The sequence below is a fragment of the Ascaphus truei genome, unplaced genomic scaffold (assembly GCF_040206685.1).
Source record: "Ascaphus truei isolate aAscTru1 unplaced genomic scaffold, aAscTru1.hap1 HAP1_SCAFFOLD_1740, whole genome shotgun sequence".
In the NCBI taxonomy this organism is placed as follows: domain Eukaryota; kingdom Metazoa; phylum Chordata; class Amphibia; order Anura; family Ascaphidae; genus Ascaphus; species Ascaphus truei.
This window is the reverse complement of record NW_027454636.1, coordinates 1-27,500: the sequence shown is the minus strand read 5'-3', so window position 1 is coordinate 27,500 and position 27,500 is coordinate 1. Positions and strand designations below refer to the sequence as shown.

At 47.0% G+C, this 27,500-nt stretch overlaps 2 protein-coding genes across 15 annotated transcripts in view; one reads left to right on the top strand and one right to left on the bottom strand.

The window, feature by feature from the left end:
• Positions 1-22,201, top strand: part of LOC142476818 (uncharacterized) — a 59,231-nt gene extending 37,030 nt beyond the window's left edge. For 3 of the 14 annotated variants that reach the window (XM_075581957.1, XM_075581958.1, XM_075581956.1), the window contains 5 exons: positions 3,332-3,373; positions 6,179-6,220; positions 9,020-9,061; positions 12,611-12,652; positions 14,565-15,328. In XM_075581957.1, the coding sequence (XP_075438072.1) occupies positions 3,332-3,373; positions 6,179-6,220; positions 9,020-9,061; positions 12,611-12,652; positions 14,565-14,902 (506 nt within the window). In that variant the 3' untranslated portion in view covers positions 14,903-15,328. Of the gene's footprint in view, positions 1-2,126; positions 2,334-3,331; positions 3,374-6,178; positions 6,221-9,019; positions 9,062-12,335; positions 12,432-12,610; positions 15,329-15,380; positions 15,463-17,017; positions 17,109-17,236; positions 17,346-18,291; positions 18,330-21,220 lie in introns of those variants that run through there. The other 11 variants (XR_012791982.1, XR_012791983.1, XR_012791981.1 and 8 more) reach the window with 11 other exon arrangements.
• Positions 1-27,341, bottom strand: part of LOC142476817 (uncharacterized) — a 29,370-nt gene extending 2,029 nt beyond the window's left edge. The window contains exons 1-2 of the mRNA XM_075581954.1: positions 26,727-27,341; positions 1-6,091 (exon numbers count right to left, since the gene is read on the bottom strand). The exon at positions 1-6,091 is cut by the window's left edge and continues 2,029 nt beyond it. Coding sequence (XP_075438069.1) covers positions 414-1,664 — 1,251 coding nt within the window. The 5' untranslated portion in view covers positions 1,665-6,091; positions 26,727-27,341 and the 3' untranslated portion in view covers positions 1-413. The remainder of the gene's footprint in view (positions 6,092-26,726) is intronic.
• Positions 27,342-27,500: the final 159 nt, after the last annotated feature.

Sequence of the window (27,500 nt, the reverse complement as noted above, 5' to 3'; positions counted from 1 at the left end):
TAGAGCGGCCCCACTCTGGAACACAGTCTCTGTGGACCCCAACGTGGGTCCAACCGCTTCCCGGGAACAGCAACCCTCTCACGGGAACAGCAACCCTAACCTAGGGTCTGTCCCTGTTGTACCGCAACCTGTAGTGGCTTGGGGAACTCCTATGGGCCTGCAGGGGATATGACCTGTCCCACGCCCCTAACTACCCACGGCCCTAAGCCTCACTAACAACTAGCTAACTCGCTAATACTAACAGTGCCGCAGCCGACACACTGCTCACACAGTCAGCCTGCAGACAGCAACACACGCTGCACACACTGCACTCAGTACATGCAGCGACAACATGCAACAACCATACACAGCACTAACACACCTAAGGGCAACCCCCCTTATCTCGGGCCGTCCTTTATCAGTTACCCCCTGCCCTAACAGGGATTTGGGGCCTGCCTGGGACTTGGGGAAACCTTACCTGGTGCAGGAGCCACTCGCTCCCTGCACCCTTCCTTTCCCTTCCTCCTCCTCAGCCTGACTGACGTGACACTATGCCCGCGAAATGTATCCTTTCTCCTGTGTGGGAATCCTCCAGCCCTATTGGCTCCTATCAGGCACCTGGTGCCTGTCTCCCTATGCCTCCTGGGAGTTGTAGTTCCCAGGAGGCTGCTACAGCATTGGGGCCGCGTGCGCGCCTGCCCTGCGCATGCGCGAACGCCTAATGGCAGCCGCAACCTTTTCCTTGCTCTCGCGCGACTTCTCAGAGACCTTCTCTGCTCCTGCTGGTCCCTGCGCATGCGCGAAGTATCGCGCAATGGCGGCGCCCTGTTCTCCGAGCCGCCGGGACCTCGGCAACGCGATCGCGGCCCTAACAACGGGCCGTTTGCGTACCCGGCAACCGGCCACCTCAGGGAACAGCGCACAGCTCCCTGCACTAGCCCCCACCCTCGCGTTCTCCCGGCGGGTCCGTCAGTGGCAGCGGCGGCACCCGCGATCGCTCGGCACACGCGGAGGGGGCTGTCAGAGGGGAAAAATAGACCGGGGCCTAATTCTCCCCCTCGTAGAACCCCAACGACCTCGCTTGGGTAGCAACCATGCAACAGAGGATTATATAATGAAAAATGCATTTGTTCACCAATATCTGACATACTTGCATGGATACCCGAGGCCAGCTGAGTCTCAGAGTGGAGTGCCCCTAACTGATTGGGTGAGGGTATCCCACCGTGACTCCTGTGAGTCTTTTGGAACTCGATATCAGTCTTTACCGTCAAACCACCGCCTCCCCCTCGTAAAAAAAATAGTACAGGGTCCTGGGTATTGACCCTTGCCGGATCGTCCGGTTTCGTCTCACGGGAGACAGGGAGGTTCAGTCTCTTGCCTCGGTCCACCACATGGCGAACGAAGCACTCCATCGTGCGCATGGGAGAGGCCACCAGAGCGGACTCAGCACAGTCTTTATCCGCTCCAGCAATCCCTTTAACGGTGACATCTTCTGCGGACAGCACAACCTCTTCGTGCCGGCCCGTGTCTTGAAAAGGCCAAGCTTGGAGATTCCTCGCGCAGGAGTAAGTGTTGCTCCGGGCCGCTGTACCGGATACCTTGATGAGGTCGGATTCGTTCCCTGGTCTGCAGAGATCTTTTGGGGGAGACACCTCCACCAGGATGCGATGACGAGGTGAGCCCATCGCCCGGGACCTCGGCAACGCGATCGCGGCCCTAACAACGGGCCGCTCGCGTACCCGGCAACCTCAGGGAACAGCGCACAGCTCCCTGCACTAGCCCCCACCCTCGCGTTCTCCCAGCGGGTCCGTCAGTGGCAGCGGCGGCACCCGCGATCGCTCGGCACACGCGGAGGGGGCTGTCGGAGGGGAAAAATAGACCGGGGCTACATAAGCTTTCAGTAGAGCAATGTTTAGAGACTTATACTCCTGTGCGGTGTAGTACTCTGTGTACTGCTTGTGGTGGCAGTACTGTGCTGCACATTTTACCTCAGTCCTTTGAAAGATATTTTGATGTCGGTTGTAACCACAATGTTCACAATGTTCACGCAGTTTGTGAGATAAAGTAGTAATGAATACGTGTACCATGTTACTCCATGTTGCTCCGTGGGAGGAGATCCAATCCTGCAGATACGCGTAATTTCCGTCCGATTGCCAAAGGATCATGCAGTAAACTTGATTGAGACAGCGTTTCCTACAGCTGTTTCGCCGTGACCACGACTTCTTCTGGGGACACATAACCACGCTATGAGATGTTGTTTTATAGCGTCTCCGTAGCTATGGTGATATCTGACGCTTTCCTTTTGTTTACAGATGTAAATGAAAAATTTAATAACATGGCAACATCTATGCAAGGTAAGTACTTAGGAATAATAAAAGCATGCTCAAAACATGTACTGTAAACATATACTTGAGCGTAGGAATGATTTCCTTGATGTTTAGGATAATGTTACATACAGTAACAGAAACGTTCTCTGCATATATATGTCTCTGTCACAAAAATAAAGGTTTATAGTGAGTATCTTTTTAATGTTCATCGTGAATTGAATCTCATTAAAAAAGCAACATGCTATTCTATAAATGGTATATATACATGAAACCTTTGTTAACACCTATTGGTGACATAGTATTTAAATTAAAGATCCATTTTGCTTCACTTTGGAGTAATTTTTTATCCCAGTCACCTTTACTTATTGTAGGTAATAGCCGATCTATGCCCTGGAAAACAAGCACTCCTGTATTGCCCGCATGCTGTTCTCTCACATGTCTTGAGACTGGTGTGTCATATAGATTTTTAATAGAACATGTATGTTCCAACACCCTCCTTCGCAGCTGTCTGCATGTTTTGCCAACGTATTAGCAGTACTAAGTTTCATTAATTGACATTGTTCTGTAGCAATATTTCGCGTATAATCACAGCTTCACTTATCTAAGGCCTCGGTCCCGCTGTGCTCCGTGGCGCGGGCGGCCATATCGCGTGTTCCCCACCAGCAGGGGAAACCTGCTGAGCCGGTCCCGGTCCCCCCTGGCGGCACAGAGCACTACACGCTGTGGCGCGTCAGCCGCTAGGGGACACAAGAAAATGGCGTTGGTTTGTGAGATAAAGTAGTAATGAATACGTGTACCATGTTACTCCATGGTACTCCGTGGGAGGAGATCCAATCCTGCAGGTACGCGTAATTTCCGTCCGATTGCCAAAGGATCATGCAGTAAACTTGATTGAGACAGCGTTCCCTACAGCTGTTTCGCCGTGACCACAGCTTCTTCTAGGGACACGTAACCACGCTATGAGATGTTGTTTTATAGCGTCTCCGTAGATATGGTGATATCTGACACTTTCCTTTTGTTTACAGAGTTAAATGCAAACTTTAATGAAATCTCCACATCTATGCAAGGTAAGTACTTAGGAATAATAAAAACATGCTCAAAACATATACTGTAAACATATGCTTGAGTGTAGGAATGATTTCCTTGATGTTTAGGATACTGTTACATATAATACCAGAAACGTTCTCTGCATATATATGTCTCTGTCACAAAAATAAAGGTTTATAGTGAGTATCTTTTTAATGTTCATCATGAATTGAATGTCAGTAAAAAAACAACATGCTATTCTATAAACGGTATATACATGAAACCTTTGTTAACACCTATTGATGACATAGTATTTAAATTAAAGATCCATTTTGCTTCACTTTGGAGTAATTTTTTAACCCAGTCACCTTTACGTATTGTAGGTAATAGGCGATCTATGCCCTGGAAAGCAAGCACTCCTGTATTGCCCTCATGCTGTTCTCTCACATGTCTTGAAACTGGTGTGTCATATAGATTTTTAATAGAACCGGTATGTTCCAACACCCTCCCTCGCAGCTGTCTGCATGTTTTGCCAACGTATTTGTGTCCACATCTACATGTAATCAGATAGATCACTCCTGCCGTTTTGCCATTCATAAATGTTTTTTGAGCAAAATGTTTGGTGTCATCACTGTTTGAAAATGTTTTGCTTGTTGCCATAAACTGGCAGGAGACCTTGCAAGAGCCACATTTGTAAGATCCTTTATTTTGATCTGATATCCAATGACTAGTATTCTGTCCTTTATTCTGGAAGTGGCTGTGAACTATTTTATCTCCAATGTTCGGTGCTTTTTTCCATACCATGGATGGTTTGTTTTTTAGAGTGTTCATTAAATCTTCATCATTTAGAAAGATATGCCAGTGTTTTTGGATGCTGGTCCTCATCTCTCTCCATTTGGTATTTTATGTACGGGGACATACCTGATGACTTTCCCATCACCAGTTCTGTCATTTTCCTTATTTGTTAAAAGAGAGTCCCTGTTTGTGCCTAAGGCTCGTTGGTATGTCCTTTTAGCACATTCTTGCTATATCCACGTTTAAGGAATCTGTCCCTCATAAGGTCCGCTTGTTTCTTAAACTCTGTTTCATCAGAGCAGTTGCGTTTTAAACGTAAATATTGGCCTACTGGAATTCCCCTTTTAAGAGGTTCCGGATGATGGCTATCCGCTTTGAGGTAGGTATTAGTAGCCGTGTGTATTCTATATGTTGTGGTACGGATGGTGGCGTCTGCATTTTTTGAGACAGTTAGATCCAGAAAATGTATATGTTGCGAATCTACTTCAGACGTAAGTTTTAAATTGTGTTCATTCTTATTTAATGCTTTGATAAAGTTTTCCAGGTGTTCGCTGGTACCCCTCCATATTAGCAGGATGTCATCAATATATCTTATCCAGGTCTATGAACTCAGTAAACTCCATTAGATAATCTTCAAAAACTCTTGTCTCTTTCCACCAGCTTAAGTATAAATTCTCATACATGGGGGCATAGGTAGTGCCCATAGCTGTCCCTTGGATTTGTTGATAGTATTTTCCATTAAATACAAAATAGTTGTGAGTAAGTACATATTCAAGGAGAGTGGTGATGAATTCACTATGCTGACTGATTTCTACTTCTGGACATAAGAAAATGTTGAACTGCCTTTATACCAACCTCATGTGAAATAATAGTATATAGTGATTCCACATCTAAGCTGACATACAATGTATTTTCATCAAGAGTTACTCACTTCAATTTACATAACACATCTTTAGTGTCACGTACATATGATGGCAATGTGGTGACGTAACTTTTAAGTACTTCATCCAAATAAAAACTTGCTTTTTCTGTGACGTTACCATTTCCTGAAACAATAGGATCCAGTTGGTTAGAGCAGCTTTTTATTGGAGTAAATCACAAAGGCTAATACTTTGGTCCATTGTGCCGCTCATTATAGCAAATTCTTGTGCTTATCTTAGATTCCACAGATCCACTGATAGTTGTTTTATTGTGAAGGTGTGTAGATGGATAACGCAATTTTTGAACAGTTAATTAGATATCTTTCAAATAGAAAAAATGCATTGTCTACTACTTAAAAGTCTGACACTTAGTATAGCAGCATTGATACAAATTGCACTTAGTATAGCAGCATTGATAAAAATTGGTTGAAAAAGTCCTATATGAGTAGACAATTACATTTGATCACGGACTCAGCATAGTGAAAACTTGATTGAAGGTGTAAACATATTTTAACCCTAGATAGTCCCAACAGATTTACCAGCTTCCAACAGGACAGGTTTTAAAGTATAATACTTCCACGCTGCACAGCACTCACAATGGCAACTGCTGTGTCCCTCACTTTACAGTGTATGTTCATACAATGCTGAAAACTTGATTGAAGGAATAAGCATATGTTAACCTTTGCAGAAACAACACTCTCATATACTGTAAGCTTTCAGTAGAGCAATGTTTAGAGACTTATACTCCTGTACGGTGTAGTACTCTGTGTAGTGCTTGTGGTGGCAGTACTGTGCTGCGCATTTTACCTCAGTCCTTTGAAAGATATTTTGATGTCGGTTGTAACCACAATGTTCACAATGTTCACGCAGTTTGTGAGATAAAGTAGTAATGAATACGTGTACCATGTTACTCCATGTTGCTCCGTGGGAGGAGATCCAATCCTGCAGATACGCGTAATTTCCGTCCGATTGCCAAAGGATCATGCAGTAAACTTGATTGAGACAGCGTTTCCTACAGCTGTTTCGCCGTGACCACGACTTCTTCTGGGGACACATAACCACGCTATGAGATGTTGTTTTATAGCGTCTCCGTAGCTATGGTGATATCTGACGCTTTCCTTTTGTTTACAGATGTAAATGAAAAATTTAATAACATGGCAACATCTATGCAAGGTAAGTACTTAGGAATAATAAAAGCATGCTCAAAACATGTACTGTAAACATATACTTGAGCGTAGGAATGATTTCCTTGATGTTTAGGATAATGTTACATACAGTAACAGAAACGTTCTCTGCATATATATGTCTCTGTCACAAAAATAAAGGTTTATAGTGAGTATCTTTTTAATGTTCATCATGAATTGAATGTCAGTAAAAAAACAACATGCTATTCTATAAACGGTATATACATGAAACCTTTGTTAACACCTATTGATGACATAGTATTTAAATTAAAGATCCATTTTGCTTCACTTTGGAGTAATTTTTTAACCCAGTCACCTTTACGTATTGTAGGTAATAGGCGATCTATGCCCTGGAAAGCAAGCACTCCTGTATTGCCCTCATGCTGTTCTCTCACATGTCTTGAAACTGGTGTGTCATATAGATTTTTAATAGAACCGGTATGTTCCAACACCCTCCCTCGCAGCTGTCTGCATGTTTTGCCAACGTATTTGTGTCCACATCTACATGTAATCAGATAGATCACTCCTGCCGTTTTGCCATTCATAAATGTTTTTTGAGCAAAATGTTTGGTGTCATCACTGTTTGAAAATGTTTTGCTTGTTGCCATAAACTGGCAGGAGACCTTGCAAGAGCCACATTTGTAAGATCCTTTATTTTGATCTGATATCCAATGACTAGTATTCTGTCCTTTATTCTGGAAGTGGCTGTGAACTATTTTATCTCCAATGTTCGGTGCTTTTTTCCATACCATGGATGGTTTGTTTTTTAGAGTGTTCATTAAATCTTCATCATTTAGAAAGATATGCCAGTGTTTTTGGATGCTGGTCCTCATCTCTCTCCATTTGGTATTTTATGTACGGGGACATACCTGATGACTTTCCCATCACCAGTTCTGTCATTTTCCTTATTTGTTAAAAGAGAGTCCCTGTTTGTGCCTAAGGCTCGTTGGTATGTCCTTTTAGCACATTCTTGCTATATCCACGTTTAAGGAATCTGTCCCTCATAAGGTCCGCTTGTTTCTTAAACTCTGTTTCATCAGAGCAGTTGCGTTTTAAACGTAAATATTGGCCTACTGGAATTCCCCTTTTAAGAGGTTCCGGATGATGGCTATCCGCTTTGAGGTAGGTATTAGTAGCCGTGTGTATTCTATATGTTGTGGTACGGATGGTGGCGTCTGCATTTTTTGAGACAGTTAGATCCAGAAAATGTATATGTTGCGAATCTACTTCAGACGTAAGTTTTAAATTGTGTTCATTCTTATTTAATGCTTTGATAAAGTTTTCCAGGTGTTCGCTGGTACCCCTCCATATTAGCAGGATGTCATCAATATATCTTATCCAGGTCTATGAACTCAGTAAACTCCATTAGATAATCTTCAAAAACTCTTGTCTCTTTCCACCAGCTTAAGTATAAATTCTCATACATGGGGGCATAGGTAGTGCCCATAGCTGTCCCTTGGATTTGTTGATAGTATTTTCCATTAAATACAAAATAGTTGTGAGTAAGTACATATTCAAGGAGAGTGGTGATGAATTCACTATGCTGACTGATTTCTACTTCTGGACATAAGAAAATGTTGAACTGCCTTTATACCAACCTCATGTGAAATAATAGTATATAGTGATTCCACATCTAAGCTGACATACAATGTATTTTCATCAAGAGTTACTCACTTCAATTTACATAACACATCTTTAGTGTCACGTACATATGATGGCAATGTGGTGACGTAACTTTTAAGTACTTCATCCAAATAAAAACTTGCTTTTTCTGTGACGTTACCATTTCCTGAAACAATAGGATCCAGTTGGTTAGAGCAGCTTTTTATTGGAGTAAATCACAAAGGCTAATACTTTGGTCCATTGTGCCGCTCATTATAGCAAATTCTTGTGCTTATCTTAGATTCCACAGATCCACTGATAGTTGTTTTATTGTGAAGGTGTGTAGATGGATAACGCAATTTTTGAACAGTTAATTAGATATCTTTCAAATAGAAAAAATGCATTGTCTACTACTTAAAAGTCTGACACTTAGTATAGCAGCATTGATACAAATTGCACTTAGTATAGCAGCATTGATAAAAATTGGTTGAAAAAGTCCTATATGAGTAGACAATTACATTTGATCACGGACTCAGCATAGTGAAAACTTGATTGAAGGTGTAAACATATTTTAACCCTAGATAGTCCCAACAGATTTACCAGCTTCCAACAGGACAGGTTTTAAAGTATAATACTTCCACGCTGCACAGCACTCACAATGGCAACTGCCGGGTCATTCACTTTACACTGTATGTTCATACAATGCTGAAAACTTGATTGAAGGAATACGCATATGTTAACTTTTGCAGAAACAACACTCTCACATACTGTAAGCTTTCAGTAGAGCAATGTTTAGAGAATTATACTCCTGTGCGGTGTAGTACTCTTGTGTAGTGCTTGTGGTGGCAGTACTGTTCTGCACATTTTATCTCAGTACTTTGAAAGATATTTTGATGTCAGTTGTAACCACAATCTTCACGCAGTTTGTGAGATAAAGTAGTAATGAATACGTGTACCATGTTACTCCATGTTGCTCCGGCGGAGGAGATCCCATCCTGCAGGTACATGAACTGTGTCCGTTCGATTGCCAAAGGATCATGCAGTAAACTAGATTGAGACAGTGTTCCCTACAGCTGTTTCGCCGTGACCACAGCTTCTTCTGGGGACACGTAACCACGCTATGAGATGTTGTTTTATAGCGTCTCCGTAGATATGGTGATATCTGACGCTTCTCTTTTGTTTACAGTTTTACATGCAAATGTTCAGAAGTTCGCCTCATCTGAACAAAGTAAGTACTTAGGAATAATAAAAACATGCTCAAAACGTACTGTAAACATATACTTGAGCACTTGAATGATTTCCTTGATGTTTAGGACAGTGTAGAAAAAATGGCAGTGCACTGCCAAAAAAGTAGGAGGAGGCTCACAGGTAAAAAAAAGGGTTTTTAATCCATTAAAGGATCAGGCATGACCCCTAGAGCAGCAGCACAGGTAACACACCTACGCGTTTCGGGCCGTGTGCCCTTTATCAAGGTGTAAATACTAGCAAAACAACCAGCATTTAAATACAAAAACCCGATCGCGCCGGCGAGTGACGTCACGCCCAGTTGGCCAATCAGCTTCTTGCTTCTTCGTACAAAAGCCCTGATAGGGCAATTAATGTGTGTCAAACTGAAGAAACTTTATTAAGACCACACAACCTTTCCCCAACTCATAAGAGAGGTGTATGGTCTCAGGCACAGAAGATCTGATTGGCCAATCTCAATTTTTAACTGGGAAACTTTATTGACCCTTACACTTAACAATCCCCTGTATTGTTAATCATGACGTCAGTCACTCGGCCCCAATACCCAAAGGTCACCAAAATTCTCCCCAAAGGGAGATAGAATATTAAAAACCAAAGAATATAACCCTTTTGCATAACAAATATGATCACAATTCTATTAATACTACAAAAATACAATTAAAAAAAGGAAAAGAAATTGATGTCATACATCCCTAATTGTGATTGTTTCCAGATAGAGGAACACATATCCACATATACACTTGTAAACACAAAATATAGAAAGACATAAAGTCCCCAAATTAACAATCAAGTACCCCTAACCCCATAAGCCCTGAATTGTACAGACACATATACTGTATATATAAAAAAAATGCTTTCAATTATTTATTATCATAATCTTATAAAAAAATATATGAATGTACATCCAAGACCCAAATACAGGAAAAAAGGAAAAGAACAAAAAAGATAGGGGCGGAAAAGGGGGGGGGGGAAGGGGGAGAAGAAAAAGGAAGAAAAGAACAAGGGGGAAAGGAAAGGGAAAATAAAGAAAAAGAGGGGGAGGAGGGGGGGGGAAGGGGAGGAATCTACATAAACACAAAAATACACATCTAAACAATATATAAGAATACATTAAATGGGAACTCCCAATAGATTCAAATATCACCAGCTATATAAAGTTAGATGTTTTAGTCACAGCTTGATCTAGACAATGCACCATGCATGCTGGTACACAAGGAAGAATGCAATAGTCTATATAGACATTTACTGAACAATGATTACAACAAACATAGACTAGAGTGTAGGGTCCTGTCTACAAGAAAAGTTTAATGAACCCCTAATTACCCGCCATCATTTTGTCTATACCCCTGTACGATCGCACATTAGGATTACGTAAATTGTAGTAGATTAAGAGAGCTATAGGCTCGCTACCAGGACAACAAGACTAGTTCGTGAACAAGGGGAACATTATAGCAATATAACTATATAACATATGGCATAACGTCACAGAGACAACAGAGGCAGATGGAGGACCATCGGATCAAAGAAAGTGCCCCAGGTCCCAATCAGTATTCCTCAATGTGAAGATCCAATAGGCGTCCCTCTGATTAAGCCACTTTATTTGATCACCTCCCCTCGCATGGAGAGAGATGTATTCAATTCCACAAACTTTGAGGAAACTACTATCTCCCCTGGGGCAGTGGGTGCAGTATAGTGGGACCGGATGGATGATATCTTTGTTTTTAATGAGCCTGACATGTTCCGTGACACGTATTTTCAGGCTCCTCCTAGTCCGTCCCACGTACTGTTTCCCACAGCCGCAGGTGAGAAGGTATATGACGTATGTGGTTTTGCAATTTATGAAAGCCTGTATATTAAATCTTTCCTTAGTAGTAGGGCTCTCAAAGGTTTTAGAAGGTAACATCAGATTGCAAATCTTACATGAACCACATCTATAAGACCCCTTTGTGGATTGTCCAGATCTGGTTATATCTGATGTGAATAGACTCGGAGACAAAGACTTTGAAATTGTATTAGCCTTTCTAAACACCATTTTCCAGTGTTTTTCTAGGATAAATCTAATATCCTGTGCCTGTTGGCTGAACTGGGTTATAAAGAGTGGACTTTCACACTTAGAAATTCTCTTAGGTTTCCTGCTTAACAGTTGGTTCCTATCCATTTCTTCCACCTCCCCACGCGTGCTCTTATAAGATCGAGGGGCCTTTAGCCCCTGGCGAGAAATCTATTATGCAGATCGTCTGATTGTCTACGGACATCTTCATCCTGGGAGCAGTTCCGCTTTACCCTCATGAACTGCCCTTTGGGTATACCCTTAATGAGGGTCCTGGGGTGGGAGCTATCCGCTCTGAGATAAGTGTTTATTGAATTCTCTTAACGGAAAATAACCATATGTATATTTAAAGAGAGATCAACGTAAAATAACAGATCCAAATATTCTAAGTGGTGATAATCAAAGTGAATGTAAGACCATAATTATTAGTGTTGAGTGATTCCGTAAATAACAACAGTGTAGTGACATCACCCTCCCAAATAAAAATAAAGTCGCCAATAAAACGACGATAAAAGATAATGTGATCCCTAAATGGGTTCCTATATCCAAACATGGGGAACGACTCCCACCATCCTATGAACAAATTGGCATATGATGGGGCAAAGCTGGTACCCATAGCCGTTCCACGTGTTTGGAGATAGTGAACACCATCAAACAAAAAATAATTGTGTGTCAACAAAAAGTCAATAGAGTCTAAGATGAAGGTGGTTTGTGAAGGTGATAAATCAGAGAGTTCCAAAAAATTTTGTGACGCTGCCATCCCCAGTTGGTGTTCAATGATTGTATAAAGTGATGTGATATCTTAGACAACCAGACAAAGTTAGATTTCCAAGAAATGTCTTTAATATGATTAATTAGGTCCGCACTATCCATAATATTGGAAGGAAGGGATCTCGCCAGGGGCTGCAGGTAGTGGCCCACGTACCGTGACAGACCCATCCCCCAAAGATCCAATACTAGAGACAATTGGCCTCCCAGGAGTAGAGAACAACGTCTTGTGGATCTTTGGGAGATGGTGGAACATGGCCGTCGTGGTTGGAAATGGATTATAAGGAAAATCCATCTCATTAGCATCTAGAACACTCAAAATTTTCCCTTCATCAAAGAGTTCTCTCAAATTGGGCATGAATGAGAGGGTGGGGTCTGATGGAAGTACAGCATAGGAGATATTCAGCTGAGAGGCATAAATCATTGCACTGTATTTCAGAGCTACAAGGTTAAACACGAAAAATGATTATATTTCATATAATTTTTTGTTTGACATTGCCCGTCGTGGGAGCCCATGAGCGCCACACACAACAGGGTAAGCAGCTTTTTATCCCCTTTAGTAACTCAAAAACACTTGTTTGGGGGATCACAGGGGGTGGGGAATGTACTGTAGGGGAGCGGGGGGGGGGGGTGGGAGAATAAGGGGTTTAAAATCCACCTTCTTGATGCTAATAATTAATTATGCATCAATGTTCTCATTCATTTAACCTATAGGAGTCTACCCTCCGGAGACACACAAGGCTGGTGAGGACAAAGGTAAAAGTAACACTACTTTTTAGTAGCAGTAACCCATTTTTTTTTATTGACACATCTAGGAGCACTGCTCTCAGTTAGTCCATTTCTTGATTGTATAACTTTATTTGTATAGTGCCATGCATATATACATGCATGGTGTGTGTCCCCCCCACTGAAATGTGCCAGTGGCAGCAGTAATGCTGCTATACAGTATCTGTATAACACAAGCCAAGGGAGCTACCCAAATGCGTCAGTAATGAGGTGTGTTTTAAGATTGTCCTTAAAGGTTGGGAGAGAGGCTACTTGTCAGATATTGAGGAGAAGGGCATTCCAGAGACATGGGGCAGTAAATGAGGGATGATTTAGGTGGGAGAGGGCTTTAGGCACAAAATGGGTATACAGAAGACATTCTTGAGCTGAACGCAACAGATGTATAACGGGTGCTCACCACAAACTGGATGGAACCGCGAGGCTGAGGTGGGGGGATGTGTTTATAAACCGACCTCCAATCGTGAGACTGTGTCCGGAGTGCAGAGTGATAGTCGTGTAGCCGGGTCAGGGTAGGAGAATTTAGAATAGTCGTAATACTAGCCGTGGTCTAGGGTTGTAGAAGTAGAATGGTCGTTGTGCGTAGCCGGAGGTCCAGGAGTAGAGATGGTGGGAGTCCAGATGCAAGCCAAGGTCAAGGATAAGACAAGGCGGGGGGGGGGGGGGGGTCCAGGTATAAGCCGAGGTCAAGGTACTGAGGAAACAAGGCAGGAAGAAGAATGCACAAAACAACAAGTCAAAACAGCAGGATGCTTGAGGTAAGCACTTCGTCACAAACGAATATTGTGCTCAGCCAATTTGGAACAGGGATTGCTGAGCATATAAAGGCCAGTTAGCCAATCAGTAGAGTCACACAAGGCTGCAAGCAATAAGTGGAACCGCCCACTCAGTCGTCATCCACCCAATCTATAGTCAGGAGGCGTTGTGTGCCGCAAGTGTGCAATGATGAGGTGATTTCGTAGTTAGTGTTGCTTGTTGGTATTAACCCTTTGCATGTCCATTTTAGCGCGGCGCCTGCGAGTAGTCTCCTCAGCGTGGGGTGCGCCAACTGTGTCATCACGGGAAGCGTCGCGGGGCTTAGCCTAAGCCCGGTCCTGGTAGGGGTAGCCCGGCATTTGCGGGCACTCCTATTACTGTAAGGAGGGTCACCCGTGTCGTCACGGGGGCCCGTCATGGGGGGAGGGGTGCCTAAGCCCGATCCTCACAAGACGGGCAGGTGTACAGCAAGAAATTAAGCCTGAAATGTAAGGAGGGGCAGTGTATATCGGCTATTAACAAAAGAACAAGATGACTGCTCTGATTGCGCTTAATGCACTATTACTAATGTTGAAAGTGATATTATGTCTTTAACGAGCAATCCAAGCTTTTTTAATGTATTTTTTTTACATTGGTTGAAGCAGGCGGTCTCCGGAGCCGATTCATTTCAGCTCCGGGGACCCTCTTCTTCTGAAGATACTTACCTCCGAAGGGAGAGCCGGTAGCGACTACAAGTTTAAAGCTCTCGCGCCACAAGAGCCAACAGGAACCTGCGCTGAATGATGTCATGGCTTCCTATTGGCCCACAGGGAGTAACTTTGTGGTGACGTAACTTTTAAGTACTTCATCCAAATAAACACTTGCTTTTTCTGTGAGGTTACCATTTCCTGAACCAATAAGACGGGCCAATGCTCTTGATGGATTTTTGTGTACTTTGGTTATTGAGTAGAAGGTCACTATAGTAGGATTATTCACCATCATAAACTTGTATTCATGTTCATCTATGGTTTTCATAGCTAAGCAATCCTTTAGAATTCTGCTAAGAGATTTTTTAGTATATTTCTGTAGGGTCACTGTTGAGAACTCTGTAGCATTTCGTATCACTTAATAGCTTGGTGTTTTCCTTCAGATAATCAGCTGTGTTCACTACTAGCAAGTTCCCTGACAAGCTGGTCACTTAAAAGACATTACCCCATAGCTCGGGTTTCAAGGCTTGTATACTACACTGGAATTGTGTGTGCATTTTTTGGGAGTTTTGCACATCTACTCCTCCTTTCTGTGTCCATGCAGGATTGCACTATTATTGTGTTTCCTTTTCATGTAACCACCAATGAATTGTGCTCCCAGAGTTTTCCATTACCATTGTCTATAAGAACCAAGGAGAGAGGTTCATCGAAGGTTGAGACGCTGTCATCGGGTTGTGATTATATTTCTTTTTATTTCATTCACTGTACCCCTTCTTTGTAAAGGTGTTGCACTTCCTACCACCATAGCACAGGGTGTTTTTCTATTTTATATCTTGTAGTGCCTTCCAGTTCCTTTTGAGAAATTAGTATTTGATTTTCTGTGTGACTTTGATTGTTCCTCCAAATCTCTTGACACTAGGCCCACAAAGGTCTCAATATGAGGACTTATACTCAGATTTGGTGTAAAGCTACTCCTTGGCTTGTTTCGTGAATGGTCCTTATCAATGTTGCCGATAGCCTTCCTCCATCATAGCACATAGTACAGCTAAGATTACAAGTATCCTAAAAACTTGCCTACGAAATTCTGGGGCAATATCCAGGTAATGCTGCCAACATTTCTGTGACATTTCTGCAGACAGACTAATGGCCCGGCCCATTGGATTAACACAGCATGGGTCCCTGGCTGTACCCAATATCTGGGGGGGGGGGGGGGGGGGTGCATTGCTCACAGGTAATAACCAAGATTTTTCTTTTTACAGTTTCGACCAAGATGAAAATTGCTTTGATATGCAGTGGGGTAGCATTCTCATCAGCGGTTTTAGCTTTTTAAAATTATGACGGGTAAGTTATGTAATATTTTATAAGCGTATAGTTTCACTCGTACACTTATTAATGTGTTATGTCACCCCCCCAAGCTCATCCCCTCCCCCAAGCTCACCCCCCCCCCAAGCTTACACCAAGCTCATCCCCTCCCCCAAGCTCACACCCCGGCGCCGCGCGTGACAGGCCGCGGGACAGGAGATGGGAGGGGGGATGCCCCTCCGGTCCCGGTTTCCCCCTGTCACCGAGTGACAGGCCGCGGGACAGGAGATGGGAGGGGGGATGTCCCACCGTCGTCCCCGCTGCCTGCGCAGGAGGGGGGGGGGAGCGGGTGTTGGTGCTGGTGTGTGTAATTGTGTGACACTGTGTGTGAGTGTCTGTGAGTGTGTGTAAGTCTCTGTGACTGTGTGTGTGTGTAACTGTGTGTGTAAGTGTGAGAGTGTGTGTGAGTGTGTGTAAGTCTGTGTAAGTGTCTGACTGTGTGAAACTGTTTGAAACATTAACACTTTACAATACAACATTTACACATACTGTACTGTACTTATTCACGGTTCACATCCCGGGCAACGCCGGGTCTCTCAGCTAGTAATCTATATATACATATATAAAACTCAAACGATATCATACCATATCTTAGGATTTGCCCCTTTCTTAGTAAGAGCTATAATGGGTGCCACAGTAGAAGAGGCATGGAATAGTGATAGTAGAGGGGGCATGGTATAGTGATATTAGAGGAGGCATGGTGTAGTGATAGTAGAGGGTGACATGGTGTAGTGATAGTAGAGGAGGCATGGTGTAGTGATAGTAGAAGGGGCATGGTGTAGTGATAGTAGAGGAGGCATGGTGTAGTGATAGTAGAGGAGGCATGGTGTAGTGATAGTAGAAGGGGCATGGTGTAGTGATAGTAGAGGAGGCATGGTGTAGTGATAGTAGAGGGGGCATGGTGTAGTGATAGTAGAAGGGGCATGGTGTAGTGATAGTAGAGGAGGCATGGTGTAGTGATAGTAGAGGGGGCATGGTGTAGTGATAGTAGAAGGGGCATGGTGTAGTGATAGTAGAGGAGGCATGGTGTAGTGATAGTAGAAGGGGCATGGTGTAGTGATAGTAGAGGGGGCATGGTGTAGTGATAGTAGAGGGGGCATGGTGTAGTGATAGTAGAGGAGGCATGGTGTAGTGATAGTAGAGGGGGCATGGGTACATTTAGCAGGGGGAGAATAACATATTCTGCAGATTCTGTAGGATTTAATCATTTTATTCATCCTATGTGACCTAATGACAGTGACTTGTTTAATGGATTAAAGGGTCAGTCCTACTAATGAGCAAAGTGACCTAATGACAGTGATGTGTTTAATGCGTTAAAGGGTCAGTCCCAGGTAGGAACAAAGTGACCTAATGACACTGACGTGTTTAAAGGGTTAAATGGTCAGTCTTACGTAGGAATACCTCACCTGTGCTGCCGGGCCCCCTTTGCACTGAAGGGTTAAATCTCTTATCCCATTTACCCAATATCTGGGGGGGGGGGGGAGGGGGGTGCATTGCTCACAAGTAATAACCAAGATTTTTCTTTTTTATACAGTTTCGACCAAGGTTAGAATTGCACTGATATGCACTATACTTGGAGCAGTGGCAATAACATCGGCCATTGCAGGCTATATATATTACGACCGGTAAGTTATGTAATATTCTATAAGCGTATAGTTTCACTCGTACACGTATTAATGAGTTATGTAATTTATATATAAAACACAAACGATGTTTGTCTGTGGGTTTGTGCGCGCTCTCATTTGCTGTTAAGCTCTCCCATTGGCTGACTGCGGGGTGGACCTTGGCTGTCATTGGCTCTCATTGCCTGACTACGGTGCGGGCCCTGGCTCTCATTGCCTCTCGCGGTCTCTGAGTGCAAGGTAGGGTGACGTCATTATAAAACAATTGGTGACGGGGAGTGTAACATGCTGTAGAATCTGTGGAATTTAATCATTTTCTTCATCCTATGTGACCTAATGACAGTGACTTGTTCTAATGGATTAAAGGGTCAGTCCTACTAATGAGCAAAGTGACCTAATGACAGTGATGTGTATAATGCGTTAAATGGGCAGTCTTACACTGGCGACACACTTTATTCGAGCTCGGCTAGTCCCACGAATTCGGGTATACCCGGGTGTATTGAGGTTTGTGACTGTTTTCTGCCCGAGTGCATTGCGTTATTTTCCAGGCAGGGATTGAAGCATTTTATTCCCGCTGTGCCTGCAATACTGCACAGTATATATATATATATATATATATATATATATATATATATATATATATATATATATATATATATATATATATATATATATATATATATATATATATATATATATATATATATATATATATATATATATATATATATATATATATATATATATATATATATATATATATATATATATATATATATATATATATATATATATATATATATATATATATATATATATATATATATATATATATATAATTCATGCCATCTGGTAGACACGCGAAGCATTGCAGCCTATTAAATCCTAATCATTATCATTTAACAGATCAGCCGCCCGTCAGCCAGGCATGAACCCAGGCTGGGAAGGCAAACACAACGGGGCTTGTCAGAGGTGAGGAGCGGCGCATTCCAGGTATCTGCCAGGTACATACTGGGTATTTGCTCGAATAAAGTGTGTCGCAGCAGTATGTAGGAATACCTCACCTGTGCTGTTGGGCCCCCTTGGCACTGAAGGGTTAAATCTCTTATCCCATTTACCCAATATCTGCGGGGGAGGGGGGTGCATTGCTCACAGGTAATAACCAAGATTTTTCTTTTTTATACAGTTTCGACCAAGAACAAAATAGCACTGATATGCAGTGTGGTAGGAGCTCTGGCAATAACATCGGCCGTTTTAGCTTATATAAATTACTAGCTGTCCCACCCCTCCCCACTGTCCCCCCCCACGTCCACCCCCTCCCCACTGTCCCCTCCTGTCCACTGTCCCCCCCTCCTGTCCACTGTCCCCCCCTCCTGTCCACTGTGTCCCCCTCCTGTCCACTGTGTCCCCCTCCTGTCCACTGTGTCCCCCCCCTCCTGTCCACTGTGTCCCCCCTCCTGTCCACTGTGTCCCCCCTCCTGTCCACTGTGTCCGTCCCCTCCTGTCCACTGTGTCCGTCCCCTCCTGTCCACTGTGTCCGTCCCCTCCTGTCCACTGTGTCCGTCCACTGTGTCCCCCCCCTCCTGTCCACTGTCGTCCCCTCCTGTCCACTGTCCCCCCCTCCTGTCCACTGTCCCCCCCTCCTGTCCACTGTGTCCCCCCCTCCTGTCCACTGTGTCCCCCCTCCTGTCCACTGTGTCCCCCCCTCCTGTCCATTGTGTTCGCCCCCTCCTGTCCACTGTGTCCCCCCCCTCCTGTCCACTGTCGTCCCCCCCCTCCTGTCCACTGTCGTCCCCTCCTGTCCACTGTCCCCCCGTCCCCTCCTGTCCACTGTCGTCCGTCCCCTCCTGTCCACTGTCCCGTCCCCTCCAATCCACTGTCGTCCGTCCCCTCCTGTCCACTGTCGTCCGTCCCCTCCTGTCCACTGTCGTCCGTCCCCTCCTATCCACTGTCCCGTCCCCTCCAGTCCACTGTCGTCCGTCCCCTCCTGTCCACTGTCGTCCGTCCCCTCCTGTCCACTGTCGTCCGTCCCCTCCTGTCCACTGTCGTCCGTCCCCTCCTGTCCACTGTCGTCCGCCCCCTCCTGTCCACTGTGTCCCCCCCCTCCTGTCCACTGTCGTCCCCCCCTTCCTGTCCACTGTCCCCCCCTCCTGTCCACTGTCCCCCCCTCCTGTCCACTGTCCCCCCCTCCTGTCCACTGTGTCCCCCCCTCCTGTCCACTGTGTCCCCCCCTCCTGTCCACTGTGTCCCCCCCTCCTGTCCACTGTGTCCCCCCCTCCTGTCCACTGTGTCCCCCCCCTCCTGTCCACTGTGTCCGCCCCCTCCTGTCCACTGTCGTCGTCCCCCTCCTGTCCACTGTCGTCCCCTCCTGTCCACTGTCGTCCCCTCCTGTCCACTGTCCCCCCGTCCCCTCCTGTCCACTGTCGTCCGTCCCCTCCTGTCCACTGTCGTCCGTCCCCTCCTGTCCACTGTCGTCCGTCCCCTCCTGTCCACTGTCTTCCGTCCCCTCCTGTCCACTGTCGTCCGTCCCCTCCTGTCCACTGTCGTCCGTCCCCTCCTGTCCACTGTCGTCCGTCCCCTCCTGTCCACTGTCGTCCGTCCCCTCCTGTCCACTGTCGTCCGTCCCCTCCTGTCCACTGTCGTCCGTCCCCTCCTGTCCACTGTCGTCCGCCCCCTCCTGTCCACTGTCGTCCGTCCCCTCCTGTCCACTGTCGTCCCCCCCCCCCTCCTGTCCACTGTCCCCCCCTCCTGTCCACTGTCCCCCCCTCCTGTCCACTGTGTCCCCCTCCTGTCCACTGTGTCCCCCTCCTGTCCACTGTGTCCCCCCCTCCTGTCCACTGTGTCCCCCCCTCCTGTCCACTGTGTCCCCCCCTCCTGTCCACTGTGTCCCCCCCCCCTCCTGTCCACTGTGTCCGCCCCCTCCTGTCCACTGTCGTCCCCCCCCTCCTGTCCACTGTCGTCCCCCCCTCCTGTCCACTGTCGTCCCCTCCTGTCCACTGTCGTCCCCTCCTGTCCACTGTCGTCCCCTCCTGTCCACTGTCGTCCCCTCCTGTCCACTGTCGTCCGTCCCCTCCTGTCCACTGTCGTCCGTCCCCTCCTGTCCACTGTCTTCCGTCCCTTCCTGTCCACTGTCGTCCGTCCCCTCCTGTCCACTGTCGTCCGTCCCCTCCTGTCCACTGTCGTCCGTCCCCTCCTGTCCACTGTCGTCCGTCCCCTCCTGTCCACTGTCGTCCGTCCCCTCCTGTCCACTGTCGTCCGTCCCCTCCTGTCCACTGTCGTCCGTCCCCTCCTGTCCACTGTCGTCCGTCCCCTCCTGTCCACTGTCGTCCGTCCCCTCCTGTCCACTGTCGTCCGTCCCCTCCTGTCCACTGTCGTCCGTCCCCTCCTGTCCACTGTCGTCCGTCCCCTCCTGTCCACTGTCGTCCGTCCCCTCCTGTCCACTGTCTTCCGTCCCTTCCTGTCCACTGTCGTCCGTCCCCTCCTATCCACTGTCCCGTCCCCTCCTGTCCACTGTCCTGTCCACTGTCCCCCCCCCCGTCCACTATCCCCCCCCTCCTGTCCACTGTCCCCCCCCCCCTCCTGTCCACTGTCCCCCCCTCCCTCCCCTCCTTTTCCCCCCCTCTCCCCCTCCCCCCTTTTCCTAGCCCTCCTTTTCCCCCCCTCTCCCCCTCCCCCCTTTTCCTAGCGCTAAATGTAACTCACGGGCAACGCCGGGTCTCTCAGCTAGTATATCAATAAAAGTAACTCCATGTGTGTCACAAACCAGAGACAATGCTCTGTTTGTTTTCCTGGTCGAGGGTCTCATCGCTCATGGACCCTCAGGGAAACGTCTTCAACGGAGCTCAGGGGAAGGTGGGTCGTTCGATAGAGAGGGGGGAGAGGTCAGGGGGCGGTGGGGGGTACGGGGGTAAGATAGGGGAGTAGGGAGAAGGCTATGGTGTGGGCCAGGATGGGGGTCCAGGGTAAGAGGGGGGGAGGGGGAGGGAATAATCATTGACTTTTAACTTTATGCTGAAGGGGTAATCAACAATTATCGTAACCAAATGAACCATATATCCTTTACTAACTCAACAACATCTATGCTAAGAAAACATTTTCTCAACTCCCTGTTACAGACCCTTCAGGAACATCTGCTTTCGTGATGACGTCACTAAAATCCGACGGACCGCTTTGCATCAGATCCCCGCTTCATCAGGGTATACTATATATACCCTGTGATCAAATTCTCAGTAGCCAATTACTAAAGGATCTAAGGTAAGTTGCTATATGGAAGAACATAACGGAACAGAACGCTGGGAGAGTTCTCAGCTTTCCCCCTCCGGTGGACACAGTACCACCAAAAACTAAAAAATTACAAAAAAATAATTTTTTTTTAAAAATTAAAAAAAAATACAAAAAAAATACAAAAAAAAATTAACATTTTTAGCGGCCATTTTTTCCCGCGACCACGTTTATAATGCGGTGGACACGGGTGGCCCCCGAGGACCACGCTATAATGGGGTTAAGCTGTAGTAACCGGTGCATGTCCTAAACAGTATCTATAAATAGAACTTAAGTATATCCGTACAAGGTATGCTTATACGACTTAGGGCTGTCCCTAGAATACAGTAACTAGGATAGCAGGCACACACTGTAACTAGAATACAGATTAATAACTAAATCAAAGATCAAATCAACGTTATACAACCAGATATCCGTGCTAATGTCGTCTCAGTTCCCCGTGCTGCAGCTCCACTGCCGACGCCATGATGACGTCACTAAAATCTGACGGACCGTATCGCGTGAGATCCACGCTTCATCAGGGTTGGAGGAGTCAATTTTCACTCCTACAGGTATACTATATATACCCTGTGATCAAATTCTCAGTAGCCAATCACTAGAGAATCTAGCGATTACAGTCTGCATGCACCTGAGGTGCATAAAACTAGGTTAACTCCCCCATCCCATCAGTGCTGCTTGTGGGTGGGTGTCAATCTGGAAGTTTGACACGTGTATGTACGTGTAATAATATTCAGCATTTTATGAGCCTTGCAATTGTACTGAGTTATGAATGGGGCAAGGAAGAGAAGGAGATTAAAATAGAGGAGGAGATTAAAATAGAGGTGGAGGAAGAAAAGAGGAGCAGGACAAATAAAACCTAACAACGAGAGAAAAAAAAACACCTAACGACAAGAGGGGAAAAACGCTGCCTAATGACGAGAGGGGGAAAAAAAAAAAAACGCTGCCTGACTGTTAATAAATTGTGTATTGGCCAAAACATCAAGTCTCTTATGCGTCTTATCAGCCTTTGGAAGTACTTGTTGTATAGTGCAAGTATTTTTATGTGTACACGCACACACGTGTGTATCTATATATATCTATATATATCTAGATATATATATCCTCTCTTTTCTTCCTCATCAGGCACTCCCTGAGGCTATAGATATAATTAAAAATATGTTTTATTCTGCAGTTCAACGTTCGGTTCCATTTCAGGACCTTCTGCAAGATTCATACGTCAGAGAAAGCCTTTTAAATAAAACCTCATGTGATGCTGCAAAAACGCACGAAAATGTGAAATACTTGAAAAAGAAGGGGCCACGCCTGAGTAACTGCAAAATTGTCTCCCATCATGTCAATGACGAAACATTACAAATAAACCGCTGTTGTGTTGAACTGAGTGATAATGTGCATGGAAGTGAACATAATATAAAATACTGTGTAGTACAGGGTAGAAAGATGGGTTTGCCACGCACTCAGACACACAAGTGATGATGGGGTACTTAACTACCGGTGCGCTGGTTCTGGGAGTTTCTGACGTCCCAAAATAGTCCAATGGAGAAGAAGAAGCAGGCACACGGTCTTAAATCAGCAGTGAAAGGGTTAATGTGCCAAGAAATCAACGTTTCGGCAGTAATACTGCCCCACACCTTGAGAAAGCAGTATTACTGCCGAAACGTTGGATTTCCTAGTACAGGGGTGGGCAACCTATTTTTGAATGTAGCCACAGGTGTGAAAATAGCCACACCATGTAAATATTGAGGTACTATCTGAGAGACCCGGCGTTGCCCGGGATGTAATTTTGGGGGGGCGGACGACAGGGTTGGGCTTCCCCCCCTTGACAGCTAGGTGGGTGACTGAGTTGACTGAGTGTGTGGGTGACTGTGTGGGTGGGTGACACTTGACTGAGTGGGTGGGTGGGTTGGTGACTGAGTGGGTGGGTGACTTTGGGTGAGGTGACTTGGGTCGGTTTGACTTTGGGTCGGTTTGACTGGGTCGGTGGGTGGACTTTGGGTCGGTGGGTGGATGGGTGACTGGGTCGGTGGGTGGGTCGGTGACTGGGTGACTTTTTCAGGGTCGGTGACTGGGTGGGTCAGTGACTGTGTTCGGGTGACAGGGTGGGTGGTTTTGGGTGAGACTGGGTGGGTGGTTTTGGGTGAGACTGGGTGGGTGAGTGGGAGACTGAATGGGTGGGTGAGTGGGAGACTGAATGGGTGGGTGAGTGGGAGACTGAATGGGTGGGTGAGTGGCAGACTGAATGGTGGGTGAGTGGGAGACTGAATGGGTGGGTGAGTGGGAGACTGAATGGGTGGGTGAGTGGGGAGACTGAATGGGTGGGTGAGTGGGAAACTGAATGGGTGGGTGAGTGGGAAACTGAATGGGTGGGTGAGTGGGAGACTGACTGGGTGGGTGAGTGGGAGACTGACTGGGTGGGTGAGTGGGAGACTGACTGGTGGGTGAGTGGGAGACTGACTGGGTGGGTGAGTGGGAGACTGAATGGGTGGGTGAGTGGGAGACTGAATGGGTGGGTGAGTGGGAGACTGAATGGGTGACTGACTGGGTGGGTGAGTGGGTGACTGACTGGGTGGGTGAGTGGGTGACTGACTGGGTGGGTGAGTGGGTGACTGACTGGGTGGGTGACTGACTGAATGGGTGGGTGAGTGGGTGACTGACTGAATGGGTGAGTGGGTGACTGACTGAATGGTGGGTGAGTGGGTGACTGACTGAATGGGTGGGTGAGTGGGTGACTGACTGAATGGGTGGGTGGGTGAGTGGGTGATTGACAGGGTGGGTGAGTGGGTGACTGACTGAATGGGTGGGTGAGTGGGTGACTGACTGACTGAATGACTGAATGGGTGGGTGACTGACTGAATGGGTGGGTGACTGACTGAATGGGTGGGTGACTGAATGGGTGGTGACTGACTGAGTGGGTGGGTGACTGAGTGGGTGGGTGACTGAGTGAGTGGGTGGGTGACTGAGTGAGTGGGTGGGTGACTGAGTGAGTGGGTGGGTGACTGAGTGAGTGGGTGGGTGACTGAGTGAGTGGGTGACTGAGTGAGTGGGTGACTGGGTGAAAGTGACCTGGGTGGGTGTGGGTGACTGGGTGGGTGGGTGTGTGACTGAATGGGTGGGTGGTAGGTTAGACTGAATGGGTGGGTGACTGACTGAATGGGTGGGTGACTGAGTGGGTGACTGAGTGGGTGGGTGACTGATGTGGGTGGGTAACTGAGTGAGTGGGTGGGTGGGTGACTGAGTGAGTGGGTGGGTGACTGAGTGAGTGGTGGGTGACTGAGTGAATGGGTGGGTGACTGAGTGAATGGGTGGGTGACTGGGTGAAAGTGGGTGACTGGGTGAAAGTGGGTGACTGGTGGGTGGGTGTGTGGGTGGGTGGGTGGGTGACTGAGTGAGTGGGTGGGTGACTGAGTGAGTGGGTGGGTGACTGAGTGAGTGGGTGGGTGACTGAGTGAGTGGGTGGGTGACTAAGTGCGTGGGTGGGTGACTAAATGAGTGGGTGGGTGGGTGACTGAGTGAGTGGGTGACTGACTGAGTGAGTGGGTGACTGACTGAGTGAGTGGGTGACTGAGTGAGTGGGTGGGGTGACTGAGTGGGTGTGTGGGTGACTGACTGGGTGGGTGTGTGTGTGACTGGGTGGGTGTGTGGGTGACTGGGTGACAGTGCGTGGGTGGGAGACAGTGGGTGACTTACCTTGACCCCGTGGCATCTGGCTGGGGCAGGAGGTGAGTTCGGAAGCTGGCGGGGGGGGCAAGAGTGGCAGGAGGCCCGTGCCGCGCTTACCCTCCATCTGTGAGCCGTTGCATGTGAGGAGGAGGCCCGCGCCGCGCTTCCCCTCCGTCCGGGAGCCGGCGCACGTGAGGGGAGTGCAGGAGGCCCGGGCCCGCTTCTCGTTGTGAGCGAGGGGGGAGGAGCCTGGAGTTTGCTGCTGAGCAGGAGGGCCGCGCTTCCCCTCTCCGGGAGCGGCGCACGGTGAGGGTGATGGTGCGGCTGGGGATGTTGCGGAGCGTGGGGATTTGGGTAAGGTGGGGAGGGGGGAGAGAGTGAGGGGCACCGGGAGAGGAGGGGCACCGGGAGAGGAGGGGGGGGGGTGTGGAAGGTGAGCTGCGGTCAACTGACAGGGGAGCGTGAGGCCAAGCAACAGTGTGTGTGTGTGTGTGTGTGTGTGTGTGTGTGTGTGTGTGTGTCGTCACTGCCTCAGGCCAATGAGAGGTGCGGGGGCGGGCGGCCCAAGGGACCAATGAGATTTCCCCTAGGGACACAGGAAGATGCAGACAGGCATACAGTGCTTTCACTATATATAATAAGATTATGTTGCGCATTCGTCATCTCTTCACCACCCTCATCATATCATCTCACCCCTCTCATCATCATCAGCTAATTTTCCCCCATCATCTCATTTCCCCCCCTCATCATCATTTGATTTCACCCCCCCATCATCATCATCTCATTTCACCATCCTCATAATCATCTCATTTCACCCCCCCTCAGTATCATCTTTTTTCACCCCCCCCCTCATCATCTCATTTCATTTCACCGCCACCCTAATCATCTAATTCCACCTCCGCTCATCATCATCTCATTTCACCCGCCCTCATCATCATCTCATTTCACCCGCCCTCATCTTCATCTCATTTCCCCTCATCAACTCCTTCCCCCCCATATCATTTCATTTACCCCCCTCTTCATCTCATTTCCCCCCTCATCATGTCATTCCCCCCCTCATCATCTCATTCCCCCCCCCTCTTCATCTCATTTCCCCCCCATCATCATCATCTCATTTCCCCCACATCATTTCATTTTACCCCTCATCATCATCAAATTTCACCCCCCCTCTTCATCTCATTTCCCCCCCCCCTCATCACCTCATTTCACCCCCCCTCTTCATCTCATTCCCCCCCCCCCCTCATCACCTCATTTCACCCCCCCTCATCAGCTCATTCCCCCCCTTCTTCATCATCCCTTTCCCCCACCCCATCATCTCATTCCCGCCATCATCACCTCAGTTCACCCCCCCCACATCATCTCATTTCCCCCCCCCTCTTCATGTCATTTCCCCCTCATCTACTCATTCACCCCCCCTCATCAACTCATTTCCCCCCATCATCTCATTTCCCCCCCCCCCATCATCTCATTCCCCCCCCCTCTCATCATCTCATTCCCCCCCCTCTTCATCTCATTTCCCCCCTCATCTACTCATTCACCCCCCTCATCAACTCATTTCCCCCCCATCATCTCATTTTCCCCCCCCCCCCCATCATCTCATTCCCCCCCCCTCCTCATCATCTCATTTTCCCATCATTTCCCCCCACCCCCCAATATCATGATCATCTCGATCCAGCTTCTTACCTAGCACAGCACCGGAACAGAGAGTCGGTGGCGCGGTCGCCGCCTGGGTGTGTGCTCCGCCCCCACTGTTCTCTCATTGGTTCTTTCTCCTCCACTCTCCTCCCGGCCACCGGCCGTCCCCTCTGCACTAGCGCCGCCACTGCCAGCGTACTCGCTCTTGCCGGGGGGCTCGTGCTTCCCGCGGGACTCGCGCTTCCTGCGGGACTCGCGCTTTCCCGCCACGCTTCCCATTACGCTGGGAAAACTATAATTCGCCACACTTTGAATTGCCAATTTGACACGAGGCGAATGGCGACAGGGTTTCCCACCTCGGTTGTAGAGGGTCTAGGAGAGAATAGGAGGTGAGAAAATGGAGCAAGTGAGAGAATACAAGGCGTTCAAGGAGTTTAAAGGCAAAAGGCAGGAGGGAGACTGGGCGATACCTTTCATTTGGGAAGTATGCTGCTGGTAAAAGGATTGGCCTTACATTTACTGTATGGGAAACAAAGAACAATTCCTGTGCCAAATGTTTACATTTAGAACCTAAGTCTGTAACAAAGGAGTCATTTGGTTGCACCTTTAATAAGAAGTTGTATATATGCAGTGTAGGTCCCTGCTACTCGGAGTTTACCTTGGCGAGATTGGCAGACTTGAATCATGTTTTGATTAAAAGATGCAACAAATGACTCTTTTCTACACAGTTTTAGGTAAAATGTAAAAATTGCTTGCCCAGTATCCTAGGGTTGGAGATAAACGGGAAACTTCATCTCTTTAAATAGATAAGACTTTACCTTG